The following is a 14,253-nucleotide window of genomic DNA, read 5'->3' as shown; positions in this document are numbered from 1 at the left end:
TTGGGGGGCGCGTTGGGGCTTTTAGCCTATCATTACGCAATACTGGGACGAGTGTCACTGTCAGTAGTGAGACTTTTTCCTCACAGCGCCAGCACCATTCGACTTTCGACTCCGATACTCAAACAAATTAGTTGTGTGTTTGTATGCTGTACAACCGCAACTGTTCATCCCCTAACACACACACACATACACTCATTCATACTCAGCTCAATTTTAGGGGGAAAAGCGCCACTTTTTTGCACCCACACTTTCTAGTTTTGTTCTTTACATATGAACAGTCTCGCGACCTTACCCTGGTACGTCCGGTTTTCTTCTAGCGTTTCGCGTGTGTGTGTGTGTGTGTGTGTGTGTTGAAAGAGTGAAAGTTATTTACCACCTTCCCAACCTCTCACCTTCATTATGCACTAAACAACCATCGTCATCGTGTTGCGTGCATCGAGGAAAATGGTTACTAAAACTTCGTTGCTCCCACGCGCCCCACCGTGTTTGTTTTTCTCTCGTCCCAGCCGTTTCCATTCATGTTTTCATATTTCATTGCAAGTTTCGTCTCCCATTTGTTTGTTGTTTTTTTCTTCTGTTTTTATAATTGTTTGGTTTAAATAATCTGTTGTGTTGCTTTCCGTTTTCCGGCGTGAACCAAGTGTGCTCAACGGTTGCTGCTGTAAATTTAGTTTAGACGGCTTTGAACGACTGAAGCGTTTGATGAAACGGTTGGGGCTTGTTGGCTCGATGGCAGCGCCACCTAGCGGATTATCGAAGACACAAACACGAGGCGAGACCGACATCACACTGCAAGCGTCCGATCGGCTTGCGCAAACGTCTGAACTGGTGATGGGAAAAATGAAGTTTTCGACGGAATCGAGTTTCCGTTCCGGAACTATCTCCGGAATCTCTGGAATCGGAATAGGCTCCGAAATCAGAAACGGAGTCGGTTTCGGCATCTTCCCAATTTACTTGTAAAACGACCTATTCTCATGGTGACTCCCGGATTGGTTTCGCTTCTGAAACTTCTTACTTCAATTCAAGAACTGATTCTCCTTCCGGAGCTAATTCCATTTCTGGAGTCAAAACTGATTCCGTTACCGGAGCAAATTGCGATCCCCGGGTGGATTCCCATTCCGGAGCCGACTCCGGAATCGGTTCCAGAGTCACGTTCGGAATCTGCTCCAGAGTCAACTCCGGTATCGGGTCCGAAGTCAACTCCGAAATCGGGTCCGAAGTCAACTCCGGTATCGGGTCCGAAGTCAACTCCGGAATCGGGTTCGAAGTCAACTCCGGAATCAGCTCCGAAGTCAACTCCGGAATCGGGTTCGAAGTCAACTCCGGAATCAGGTCCGAAGTCAACTCCGGAATCGTGTCCGAAGTCAACTCCGGAATCGGATCCGAAGTCAACTTCGGAATTGGGTCCGAAGTCAACTCCGGAATCGGGTCCGAAGTCAACTCCGGAATCTGGTCCGAAGTCAACTCCGGAATCGGGTTCGAAGTCAACTCTGGAATCAGGTCTGAAATCAAGTCCGGAATCGGGTCCGAAGTCAACTCCGGAATCAGGTCCGAAGTCAACTCCGGAATCAGGTCCGAAGTCAACTCCGGAATTGGGTCCGAAGTCAACTTTGGAATCGGGTCCAAAGTCAACTCCGGAATCGGGTCCGAAGTCAACTCCGGAATCGGGTCCGAAGTCAACTCCGGAATCGGGTCCGAAGTCAACTCCGGAATCGGGACCGAAGTCAACTCCGGAATCGGGTTCGAAGTCAACTCTGGAATCAGGTCCAAAGTCAACTCCGAATTCAGGTCCGAAGTCAACTCCGGAATCGGGTTCGAAGTCAACTCTGGAATCAGGTCCAAAGTCAACTCCGAATTCAGGTCCGAAGTCAACTCCGGAATCGGGTTCGAAGTCAACTCTGGAATCAGGTCCAAAGTCAACTCCGAATTCAGGTCCGAAGTCAACTCCGGAATCGGGTTCGAAGTCAACTCTGGAATCAGGTCCGAAGTCAACTCCGGAATTGGGTCCGAACGTCTGAATCCAATAATTCGCTGCAAGCGAGGAGAAAGTGTGTTCAAAAGCGTGTGTGTGTGTTGCATTCGATCCTGTTTTTACTTATCATCCCGACCGATTTGAATCAAAAACCGTTTAGAAAATTTCGTGGAAGAAAGACAAAAAGGAAATTCAAGAAGCAAAAAAACGATGTCCAATCGTTTTGTTCCATTGTTTACGTGCTAATATCGCTGACCCTATACTAATAAGCCAAACAGCCAGTGCACCCGTACTAATCGCATTCTCTCTCGCTCTCTCTCTCTCCCGCTCCACAGAACCGTGAAGCGATGGACCGGCTGGAGGAGCTAGAAACGTCAAACAATCATCTGCTGAAGCGGCTAGACAAGCTTAAGAACGTCAAGAGCAACATCCTGAAGGACATATGATAGGACCAGGGCGGCCCCCCGTCCCCAGTGGCATCCGGGACGGCGGCGACGAGGACGCAGCGCCGCCCGCCCGAGCCAGCCGGCGGCGAGCGCGGGAACCGTGGGAACAAATAACTGGCAGCAGCAGCGCCCACAAACACCCAATGGGGGGGGAGGGAGGAAGGGTTGGCACATTCGTTAGAAAAAAAAACCCCATCTTCATCCCCCTCCCTCTCGACGTGATTTGACTTAAGCCCCCTTCGCACCCATCCCCTTTGCGTATAAGAAGAAGCGAAAAGCAAGCATGATAGATAGAGCCATCTCCCTCCCGCCACACGCGCCGCCGATCAGTTATGTATTATCGTTTATCTCCTGTCCTCAGCCGCCTCCCACTCTGCCGCTCGTTTTACGCGCATTGTAAGCGTATAGGGCTGCGATGGGGAGGCTCTGTGTGTATGTGGCGTGTTAAGTCCGTATGTTGTGTATAAAAAAATGTTACTTTTGAAGCTTGAAAGTTCACAAAATGCTTAAATCGGTAAATATATAGAGAGAGAAAGATAGCATGGCCCAAAATAGGCACATCCTTCCTCCCCCCCCCCCCCCACTTCCCCTATCCACCAGATAAAAAAGGGAAACGCCTTCCACGGACACAGGCGCCGCGCTGCTTCGCGTTACACGGACACAACACGGGCGGCAAGTTTTGGCACTCGCGAGAGCATGCAATGTTGTGGCCCCCCTATTGCTACCTATAGCTCCCTGCTTCAGCCTGCACATAAAATGGCATCGAGTATTTATTATATAAAAAAAAAGTTTTAATATGTTTTTTTTTAAATTAACAAAAAGCGATCGTTTGTAGAAAACCTGTTCTGTTCTGCGCCTGCGTGCCAGAAGCATGAGCAACATGTGGCAAACGGGAAGAGGGAGAGGGCCAAGGGGATGGGTAGATGATGCAAAAGAACCATGATAGCTGACCGTACACAAAAAATAAAAATAAAAAAAAACATTGTAACTAGGAATAAATTTACACAACAAATAGAACAGAGTGTCAGACAAAACTCGAAAATGCGCGCTACCGAGGACCATGTTTGCTTTTTTTTTTATAAGCCAATACCCTCCTCCCGCGCTTGTTTACCGCGCTTGTCAGCTTTTCCACCTAGGCCTCCTCTTCCCTGGCCAACGCACACACGCACACGCATTGCACCAATTTGGTTGTGCCACGAGTATTACAACACCGAGCAGAGTGTGCTGCATTCGCTGCAGTGTTGTCACTTGTGTGTGTTTGTGTGCTTTGGTAGTGACTTTGCTCTATTTGCTTCCGACTGTGTTTTCTTCTTCTTCTCCTTCTTTTCCTCTCGTTGTTATACGTATTAAGTGCGTACGCTTTTTTAGAAACATTTTCATTTCCCCGAATCCATCTTAACACTAGCACGCGCGCGCTTAGCCTAAACATTATTTATTTGTTAACGTAGACATTTTAAAGTCAAAACAATACAAGCGCACACGCACACTCGAGAGTATTGTGTAAACTATAGAGCCGCGCGAAGCAACGAGAACAGAGAGCAGAGAGATAAAGTGCATCAAATACTTGTAGTAATAAGGCAACAGGAGAGGGCGCAAGGAAGACGGAGTTTTTTTTCCGTTTGCAAAGCGTTCTTCTTTTTTTTTTACTGGTGATGAGTTTGTAAAGCAACAGTAGCGTTTCGGATAGAATATTAGAAAGTATATGAAAAAAGCGAGAGAGAGAGTGAGAGAGAGAAAGAGAGAGAGAGAGAGAGAGAGAGCGGGAGAGGTACGCAGATGCAATTGGATTACGTGTCGGTAAATTCCGGCCCTCTGTTGCGATTGTGTTGCATCTTCAGACTACACACTAGAAGTGTTGCGATTGTCGCGTAGCAAAAGAAATTGTCGAGGAAAATTGGGGGGAAAAGTCACAAGTCTGCGACAATCATGGTTCCATGGTTGTTTTTTTTTAATTCTTTTTTGTTTACGGGACACAAACGACCTGCGGCTGTATTTAAGGACAAGGTCTAGCAGCAGCGTTTCGCACCGGGCAGCAAATGTGTAAATTTTTGTACTGTTTGTTTTTCTTTTACACCAGTTTTACTTAAATCGATTTGTAAATTTCATGTTGCGTTTCTTTTCTTCTTTTCTTTTCGCTTGCTCTTCTGTGTATCTAATGTGTATTTTAATGCGTTGCTAGAACGATATTATATACGATATGAATTATAGACTCGCTGTGCAGGTTGCTGTTGTCCCTGTTGTGCCGGAAAAGCAACACAATGAAAGCATGCAATGGAAAGCGCAAAATCTTACCGGGACGTGCTTTTTTTTCGGAAGAGAATACGAAAGCTGTTAGAAGAAAAAATATCTTATACAGGGTTTCCCACGATTTATTGGTTGGTTCCCATCAATTGTTGGTGGGTTCCCATATATTTTTTTTTGTGCGTTCCCACGATTTTTTGGCCGTTTTCCAGAATTTGTTGGTCCAATTGTATTGATATCCAATCGGAAAATATCAATAAATCTTGGGAACGAACCAAAAATAAAAAAAAAATCATGGGAACTGACCAATAAATCGTGGGAAACCCTGTAAACACCTTCTCCTCGCCGCGTACGATAGTGTTTTAGATAGTGCGATCGGAACGGTTGGTTTCATTTTCAGTTTTCACTGTTCGGATCATCAAATTAGTTGTGTAAACACACACACCCACACACGCTTGTTTTTAGGTCGATTTTTATTTATTTTTGCTTGGCCCGGAGCCCGAAGAAGCAGCAGAAAGGCAAGAGGAAAGGTGTAAAACGATGCAAAAAGGGTAATGAGGTGGACATGAAAAAACGAAACACTAAAAAAAGCGCAACCCCCGTAAATATAGAACAAAATAATCAAATAAATCACAACCGGTGAGAGCCGCCCCCACCCCAAAACACCTGTGTTTAGGAGATAGGCGTGAGTAGCGATTAAAGATTAGCATAAAGCGAAACAAATACTAGAGAGAGAGAGAGAGAGATGGGGAGAACGCGTAGAAAAGAAAGCAACCAACACACACACACACACGCAATGCGATATGCTTGAATGAGAAAACAAACAAACAGTGCAGTTTTGGCGGTAATCGATACACGGGTTTTCCAGGAGCTCTCATAGCTGTGGACTCTATAGCACTCTTGTTGGACAACTCTAATAGGAATTTCCAAGTAGCCTGTCTAAAAAGGGTGCCATAGAGTCCAATTGCGAACATATAAAGTTCACTTCCAATAGGATAGAGTCCAGGAAGTGTCCTACAACTATAAGAATCCCTGGAAAACCCTGTAGACCACGAAGAGGATGATAAAGAGAGAGAGAGAGAGAGAGAGTGAGCGAGAAATGTTTTGCAATCGGCTTGTATCGTGTTTAATGGGTTTAATATGTATATGTTTTTGTCCGGAAGCCAGCGAGCGCGGAACTATATGATACTCCTGTGTCTCGCAAACAAACAAACAAACAAAACGCCACGTGTAATCGGGCTCCTCCGGCGCGTTCCGGCGCGTTACTAGAGCTGGGCAAATAAATTCTTTTGAATGAACGAAAAGATCGTTGATGCGTTTTTTTTTGGAGTGCAATTACGAGAAGCAAAATGTTATTGGATTTTTTGTTTCACAACTACTCTACAGTTACAACCAATTTCCCCATTTCTCAATATTCAAATGGCGCCGCAACCGGCCGCGCAAAGTAATGAAATTTAATCCCAAAACGCAACAATTATTATCATTTTTTTTTCTGTAAATAGTGAAAGGTAATATTTTATTATTCATTTATATTACTATTTGTTTCCAACGCGCCCACACACACACACACACACAACAACAACGTTGTGGAGCGGCGTGTATGATGATGGGCACGTGTGGTTGTTGTTTTATGCATTTTTTTCGATTTAAACGTTATAAATCTTACATTTTGTGCGGCGGCGGGTGCGCCTTTGCAACGTCGTGCTGAAACGTTACATTGACACAAACACACACACACACACAGACACTTGTGGGATGAATTAGGGGGCGGCTGTTTCTAAAAAAAATAATACAAAAAGACACACAAATAAACAAAAAAACGTTGCTCGCGCTGGAAGCATTGTTGGAATGTTTTAAATTTGAATGTTACAATAATATGCGCGTTTTTTTTTTAAATTGCTAAATGGAAGAAAAGAGTGGGTGGCAAGAGAGGGATGGTATGGGGGGGGGGGGGGGGGATATGAACAACAAAATGTTATGGGGGAGTATGAAATAGAACGGGGCAGGAAATTGGTTACCACTGTTGCTAGCCGAATACTTATCTTAGCTTTTATTTAAAATTACTTTCCACCCCACGGGCTTTGTTCTCAGGGTCGCCTCCCTTTGCCACCCTTCCCCCGTTGTGTTGGGGGAAGCTGCGGGAAAGGAAGCGGAAGTTTAAACGCGTGTGTTTAAGCGTTAAAATAAAAAAAAAAAAACGGAGCGATCAACTAATGCTAAGTACTATTATATCGAGCAGTTTTTTGTTCCGCCCTTCTTTCTTCCACTTTCGAACACTACTCCTCCGATCTTTGCCCCCCCCCCCCCCGCAATACTCCCTTCTGTTGTCAGCCAGCCGCATTTTCGCGTGCGGAGGACGAGACGATGGCACCGAACCGAATCCGCTGGCGAGATTCGATCATCAATTCGGCCCTGTTCGGCCACTATTTTTTCGAGCACTGTTTGCGCAGCGCCCGCAGAACGCCCATCCCACACAATCCCTTGTGAAGAAACCTCCGGGGCAAAGAGTTCACTGTTGCTCCATCCTTCCCCTTTGCGCACCCCTTCTTGTCGCTAAGGAAAATTTAAAAAAAAAGGTAATACTATCCCTAACTTACTAGCGCATGAACTTAAGCTACGCGTGTTAAAAGTAGTAAACGTAAGGGGGTAAGTGTACTAAGAGGCCGCCCATTAAGTGTTATTGTTCGACAGCTGGCAGCGCTCTGGCCGGTTTAAGGCGTGTGTGTATTAGAATTAAAAAATAAAATAATTATTTAAAAAAAAAACACCCGCGGCGCGCGCGTAGCGGAGATGGAAAAGAAGCGTCCGTCCTTCTCCATCTCCTGTGCGCGCTCCGGTCCTCTACGTGGGTGTCAAATTGGATACTTGCAACGGCTAAATAAAATCGTAAACATAACCTCGTCGCGGTGCGCGTTTGGTCGGAAAAAGGACGCGCAGGTCTTTTCCCCCGTGATTCCCACCACATGATACAATACACACACACACACAGACATCATCTGTGTACCGCCCCACTATTGCTTTTTTAAGGTTAGCTCAACGCAGCAGCACAGTGCAGCACCGAATAAAAAAAAAAATAATATTAATACAGCAGCACTCCATCGAGGGCTGGTTGCCGCGCTTCATTTTGTTTTTGATTTGTTTTTGCATTTCTAAGTTATCACATTCAGGCGGACACGACAAACAGGCGAGGCAAGAGAGCCAATCCTCTCGCCACCGACGGACGGCAAAAAAAAAAAAAAAAAAAACAATTGGTTTACAACCAATTGCGTGTTTTGGAGCGTTCTGTTCCCTCGAGTGTCTCGAGCACTATTTTCCAACAGGTTTGTTTCCAACAGGCACTATATTCCAACAGGTTTGTTTCCAACAGGCACTATATTCCACCAGGTCTCCCGGGAGGTAAGTGTCCGGGCCGTGGACTATTACCGGCGGACCGGCATCTGGAAGCGGGCAAGATACGTCTCGCAGTCGCTGCAGTAGATGGCGGGCAGGATGCAGTGCTTCTTCCGGCAGAGATTGCACTGGACCGCCTTGGCGGACGGTTTGACGATCGCGCTCCCGTTCCCGTACGTCGTCGCGATCGGGACGACGCGCGTGGGCAAACCGACGACATTCTGCTGCTGCTGCTGTTGTGCGTCCTGTAGCTGTAGTTGATAGTGCTGCTGCTGCTGCGGCTGACATCCGTTGGCAGACGGGGAAGGTGACACGTTCGTACCGGGCGACCCGTCCGGACCGCCCCCCTTCGTGCCCGGCTCGAAGCTCACCTTCTTCTGGATCGGTTTCGTCTGCAGCTGCTGCTGCTGCTGTGCGACACTATTGCCGAGACCTAGAAGCTGCTGCTGCTGCTGTTGGGTCATGAGCCCCATCGAGGGCTGCTCGTGGTAGAGGTTGTCGTACCCGAGCGGCAGTGGAACGCGCTGGTAGGGTGAGCTGGACTGCTGCTGCGTGTAGGAGGGCATCGTGGTGACTCCACCATTGTAGCCGGCAGCGCTAGTGAGCTGCTGGAGCTGGTGCTGCTGTTGTTGGGGCGTCGTCGTCGTCGTCGTCGTCGGCTGCTGCTGCTGGTAGGCGTTGAGCGGTTTCGGCGGCTTCTGGTAGACATTGGGCAGGGTGTGGCCGTTCGGGGGAGTGGGCCGCATGGCCGCTGGCGTCACACCGCCCAGCTGCTGGTGCTGCAGCAGCGTGGCAATGTTCTGACGCAGCAGCGTGTTGGAGGCCGGGCTCGTGTTGGTGGTGATGGTGGTCGGCGACGCCGACACGGTCTGGTAGCCACCGACGGCATGCTGCGGTGGTGGTCCACTACCAGCCCCACCGTCTCCCAGCAGATGCGGCACGGTCATGTACGGTGAGGTTAGCTGGGAGGAGGAGGAGCTGTTGCGCCCGTCAAAGCTAAGCTCGCTGCCCGTGTCGCTGCCGTAGAGTCGTTGCTGCTGCTGCTGCTGCTGTTGAAGCTGCAGCGACATGTTGGGCGGCACGCCGTACAGTGAGGGCGTCGCCTTGGTCGTCGGCATAGCCGCACTGAACTGATGCGTCTTGAAGATGGTGGCGTTCGCTGGGATGGAGGAGTACTGCTGCTGCTGCTGCTGCTTGTAGCTCTCCAGCTCGGGGCTGCTGTTGTTCACCGCACCGTAGTACTGCTGCTGCTGCTGCTGCAGCTGGCGCTGTATCTCCAGGTTCTGCTTGTGCATGTCGGCCGCCAGCGAGTAGACTGGGGCGCCGGGCGGCGTCGGCTGCTGCTTGAGCTGCTGCGTCGGCGACGGTGCCTTGATCGGGTGGTACGTAATGCTGGTGGACAGTGTCGGCAGCCGTTCCGGCAGACCCGCGGCAGGAGCCACCGACTCGCCACCGTTGCCCGCGGGCAGCAGTACGCCCGGCGTGACGTCAGCATCGGTACAGCCGACGGCGGCCGCTGCTGCTGCTGCGGTGGGGCCGCCACCAGCACCGCCGGCTGTCCGCAGCACCCGCTCCAGGATTGGGTTCGGGATGAACCCGTCATCCTCGTCCTCGTCGGCCGTCGCCACCAGTATGACCTGGTCGCAGAACGACACGCTCTTCTTCTTGGTCCGGCCGGCCGCCGGCAGTACGTCCGACTTGCTGGCCGCTGCTGCTGCTGCAGCCGCCGCCCCATTGTTGAGCGTCTGCTGGACGACCTGGTTCAGCATCTCCACCTCCCGGATCTCCTCCTGGATCTGGCTCTGGGCGATGTCGTACCGGGGCTTGGGCAGCTGCATCCGGTACACCATGCCGATGTCGCGCGGGCAGTCGACCACATCCTCGCCGCTGCCGGTGGAGAAGTCTGCACTGGGCACGGTGTCCGGCACGTCCGTTGCGGCCGGTTGCGGTGGTGGCGGCGGTGGAGGTGTTGAGCGAGCGTTCGCTTTCTGCTGCTGGTCGGCGAGCAGCAGCCCGCTCATGCCGGTGCGCACGTTCGGCGGGTGCGCCGCCGACTGCGACTGCAGCTGCTGCCCGACGGAGAGCTTGATCTGCTCGAAGCGTGAGGCAAGGTCGCGCACGCTGCGCTGGTCTCCACCGGTCGCGGGAGGGCCGGCCGGGAGCTTCGGCCCTTGCTGCTGCTGGGGTTGATATTGCTGCTGAGCGGGCGACACCTCCCGGCACTGTTGCTGCTGCTTCAGTGCGAGCTGCTTCAGCTGCAGCTCCTTCAGCCAGATCTCCGAGCGCGTGGTTTCGTTCAGTATCTCGCTAGTGCTGATCGGGTTGTTCAGGTTGAGCTGCTCTTGGTGCTGCTGGTATTGCTGCTGCTGCTGCTGCTGCTGCTGCTGCTGCTGCTGCTGCTGCTGCTGTTGAAGTTGCTGCTGGAGCTGCTTCGCCTGCAGCTGCGCCAGTATGCTGGTCGTGTTCTGTATGCCCGTCTGCCCGGAGCTGTGGGACATCATCATCATCATCATCGGCGGCTTGCCCTGCCCACCGGTCGTCTGCAGGCTCTGGATCTCGCTCAGCTGCTCGTGCAGCGGCTCGAAGTCGATTGCTGGCGGCGGTGGCGGAAAGTCCTCGCTTGCCTGCCGCGAATGGCACGTCGTCGACGGTGGGCTCGGGTACGGTGGCAGCTCCAACTGCTGCTGCGGTACCTGCTGCTGCTGCTGCTGCTGCTGCTGCTGCTGGTAGCGGACGATCGAGTCGACCTCCTCGGTGGGCGGCGGGGGCGGCAGGTCCTGCGGCTTCGCCGGCGACTGCTCCTGGTGCACGACCGCACAGGTGGTGATGATGGTTTGGCACGAGTCCTCGCTCATGCTCGTGTTGGAGCTCATCGTGGAGAGGTTCGAGACGTTCGCCTCGTGGAAGGGCTTGATGCCGGACGGTGGATGGGCGGCCGCTGCCGCCTCCGTGACGTACTCGAGGTGCCGCAGGTTGACCCCGTTCAGCGGCAGCTTCTGCATCTGCAGCATCGAGGGCGAGGAGGAGGCGGAGGAGGAGGAACCGTACGGAGCTCCGTTCGGTTGATGCTGCTGCTGCTGCTGGTGCTGCTGGTGGTGCTGCTGCTGCTGCGACGCCCCTGCCGTACCACTCGAGACGGCGCTCAGGGCCGACCCGATGCGTACGGGCGGTGGCGGCGGCACCTTCGGCACGGACAGCGACCGCCCGCTGCCGTGGAAGCTCTTGCGCATCAGCTTGCTGCGCTCCAGGTTCGGGTTCGTGTTCGAGATGGGATGGTAGTCGAAGTGGCCCTCGGACAGGTAGCCACTGTTCGCGTTGTCCTTCGCGCTCACGCTCAACCCGACCGCACTGTCGTCGAGCGAGGCGCCGTGCAGCGCCCCACCGGCCGGCCCGCCCGCACCGCCCGCTCCACCCTTCCCCTCCAGCAGGTCGGCGCCCTTGCCGGTCGGGTCGCAGCCGGGCCCGCCCGACCCGACCGCCTCGGTCAGGTCCGGCATCGACCGGTTCTTGCGCCGGATCAGCCCGCCCATCAGCAGCTTCCGCCGGATCTTGTGCTGCTTCTTGCCCGACTTGGCCTCCTTCTCCTTCCGCTCGTTCGCGTCCTTCTCCTCCTTGTGCTTGCGCAGCGTGTCCTTCGCGTTCACCAGCCCCGGGTCGGCGAGCGCCTTGTTCCGGTCCTCGCTGCGGCTGCGCTTCTCCCGCCCCTCCTTGCCGTCCTTGTCGGAGGAGGAGGTGACGCGCGCAAACAGGCTGCGGCTTTCCCGCTCGCTGCCGCCCGCCGGGCCGCCCGCCGCCGCCTTCAGATCGACGGCCGGTTCCGGCTCGACGTGCTCCGCCTCGATCAGCTTCAGCGTGACCTTCTTCTTCGGCAGCGTGGCGTAGATTTCGATGCTTTTCGAGGGCGACGCGCTGGCGGTGTTGCTGGTGCCGGCGCCCGCCGTCGTACCGGCCGTCGTCGAGCCGGCCAGCGCATGGTGATGTGGGTGGTGGTGGCCGCCGCCCGCCGCCAGCAGCTTTTCCTTGCTGTTTTGCCGCCGGTGCTGGAGCGCTCCGCCGCTCGTCAGCACGTGATACTGCTGCTGCTGCTGCTGCATCGTTTGGTGGTGGAGGTGGAGCTGCTGCTGCTGCTGCTGCTGCTGCAACTGTTGCTGCAGCTGCTGCTCCTTGATCATCTCCCCTCCCTTCTCGATCAGGATGCGCCGGTTGAGCGAGCGGGCCCGCATCACGCACGTGTTGTGCTTCATGCGCGCGAACGTCATCGTGTGCGGGTTGCTGTAGGGGGCGTCCATCGCCGCCCGCGCCTTGCTGGCGGCCGCGTGGCACAGCACCAGCGCCGTCTCGAGATCGTGCGCGTCCTCGAGCAGGCGCGACTTCTCCAGCAGCTGGTCCGCCTCCATGCACAGCTTCTCGCAGTCGCCGGACAGCACGACCGAGTCCGGTATCTTGACCGCCGCGCCGGCCGCGGACAGCAGCAGCCCGGCGGCGCTCGGACCGGCGCCGCCGCCACCCCCGCTCGGCTGGTGCTTCGACGGGAAGGAGTCGGTCGACGAGAGGGAGTAGGAATCGTAGCCGGCGTCGTAGAACTGGGCGGCCCCGTGCGTGCCGAGCCCGGCGGCGCCGGCCGAGTTGTTGGCACGGGTTGGGCTGGCCGGGACGCTGCCCCCGACCTGGCGCTTGCCGACCAGGTACAGGTACGGATTGTCCAGCGTGGTGGAGGAGGAGGAGGAGGCCGAGTTGCGGTCGCCGCTCCAGTTGCCCGAATCGCGCCGCCGCGGCTGATTGAGATGGTCCGGCATGGAGAGGCCGTCGGGCGAGGAGGCCGTACCGCTGGAGGAGGACGGTGACACGTTCGGCATACCCACCGAGTTGGGGGGGACGCCATTGTAGCCCAACTGTTGCTGCTGCTTGGTGGGACCGTTTGCTAACACTCGCAACTGTTGCTGCTGCTGTTGATGTTGCTGCTGCTGCTGCTGCTGCTGCTGCTGCTGAAGGTCGTGAGCCGATGGGAAGATTTTGTCCTGTATCACGGACAGGTTCTGGTACTGCGCGCTCAGCACATTCTGCACCGCCTTCCGGCTGATGTAGTGCTCCTTCCCTTCGCCGTCCTCGCCGGCCGCCGTGTTGGCCGGGCCGCTCGTGCTGCTGCCGTTCGCCGACGCGAATATTTTGCTCTGTATGACGGTCAGATTCTGGTAGTCGCAGATCGGCAGGGCCCGGTTCGGGGTGGGTGTGATGGCACGCCGGACATTCGAGCCCATCGACGCTTTCTCCGGGCTCGGCGTAACGGCCCTGCGATGCTGGGCGAGGGTCGTCAGCTCCTGCTGATGTTGCTGCAGCTGCTGCTGGAGCTGCTGCTGCTGCTGCTGCTGCTGCAGTTGCTGGGGCTGGGGCAGTGCGTACAGCAGCAGCAGCGGTTGGTAGCGACCCCGGGAACACTTCTCGACGACGCCCTCCCAGCTCGGGCCGACCTCCTTCACGTTCGCGTCGTCAAAGTACACCCAGACGCGCAGCTTCGTGTGAAAGAAGAAGGTGGTGTAGTGCTTGCCGTAGTACGACACGACGCCCACCAGCTCGTGGTGGACGGTTTGGGCCCACCGGTGATCGGACACCTGCTGGAACACGTCGCACAGCCGCAGGGTGGTGCCGATCGCTTTCAGCACCGCGTGCACCTGGTCGGCGGGCGGCCGCTCCGAGTCCCACACGACACCGATCGACACGACGTCCGGCCGGTTTAGCAGCGCTCGCCGGATGCCGATCTTGGCGCCGCACGCACTCTGCAACGAAAAACGGGGAGACAGTGCATGAGCAAAACGAGGGTGTTAGGGGTGTGATATATGCAGTTTTGCCGCGTGGGTGCCACCACACTAAACCGTGCTCTAGTGTTGTTATTTTACATGCACTTCGACGCGTTTCTAGTGCGATTCGCATAAAGTACAACGAGTTGGCGGTTGCTTTGACAGGTAGAGCAATTACAGTTTGTCCAAGATCGTTTCATGCGTTGGCTAGTTATGCGCTTAATGAATAGCAATAGGGCTCGGCATAAACCTGTAGGCTTTTAAACTGCGTAGGCATAGCGATCGTCCCGCAGTGTTGTGGTAAGCACCAAGTCTGTTATACAACTGGTTGTGTGTTCTAATCCCAACCATAAACTGAAGTATAGAACATTTTAATAGTCATGCTTATTGCATTGGTTCAATAATGTCA

The 14,253-nt window shown here is 54.0% G+C and overlaps 3 protein-coding genes across 19 annotated transcripts in view; 2 read left to right on the top strand and 1 right to left on the bottom strand.

Annotated features, from left to right (window-relative positions):
• The window catches only part of LOC120955001 (leucine-rich repeat flightless-interacting protein 2), a 30,483-nt gene extending 24,518 nt beyond the window's left edge, over positions 1-5,965 (top strand). For 12 of the 13 annotated variants that reach the window (XM_040376006.2, XM_040375922.2, XM_040376228.2 and 9 more), the window contains one exon: positions 2,308-5,965. In XM_040376006.2, coding sequence (XP_040231940.2) covers positions 2,308-2,418 — 111 coding nt within the window. In that variant the 3' untranslated portion in view covers positions 2,419-5,965. Of the gene's footprint in view, positions 1-25; positions 297-2,307 lie in introns of all 13 variants that reach the window. The other variant, XR_005751779.2, reaches the window with a different exon arrangement.
• On the top strand, positions 307-2,301 carry LOC125907464 (protein TsetseEP-like). Its single transcript, XM_049609961.1, has 2 exons — positions 307-1,692; positions 1,933-2,301. The coding sequence occupies exons 1-2, from the start codon at positions 975-977 to the stop codon at positions 2,016-2,018; spliced, it is 804 nt and encodes a 267-aa protein (XP_049465918.1). The 5' UTR covers positions 307-974; the 3' UTR covers positions 2,019-2,301.
• Positions 4,391-14,253, bottom strand: part of LOC120948290 (uncharacterized) — a 47,809-nt gene continuing 37,946 nt past the window's right edge. For all 5 annotated transcript variants that reach the window (XM_040364459.2, XM_049609558.1, XM_049609545.1 and 2 more), the window contains one exon: positions 4,391-13,823. In XM_040364459.2, the coding sequence (XP_040220393.2) occupies positions 8,079-13,823 (5,745 nt within the window). In that variant the 3' untranslated portion in view covers positions 4,391-8,078. The remainder of the gene's footprint in view (positions 13,824-14,253) is intronic.

This window comes from Anopheles coluzzii, chromosome X (genome assembly GCF_943734685.1).
Source record: "Anopheles coluzzii chromosome X, AcolN3, whole genome shotgun sequence".
In the NCBI taxonomy this organism is placed as follows: Eukaryota; Metazoa; Arthropoda; class Insecta; order Diptera; family Culicidae; genus Anopheles; species Anopheles coluzzii.
This window is presented reverse-complemented; position numbering and strand designations above follow the sequence as displayed.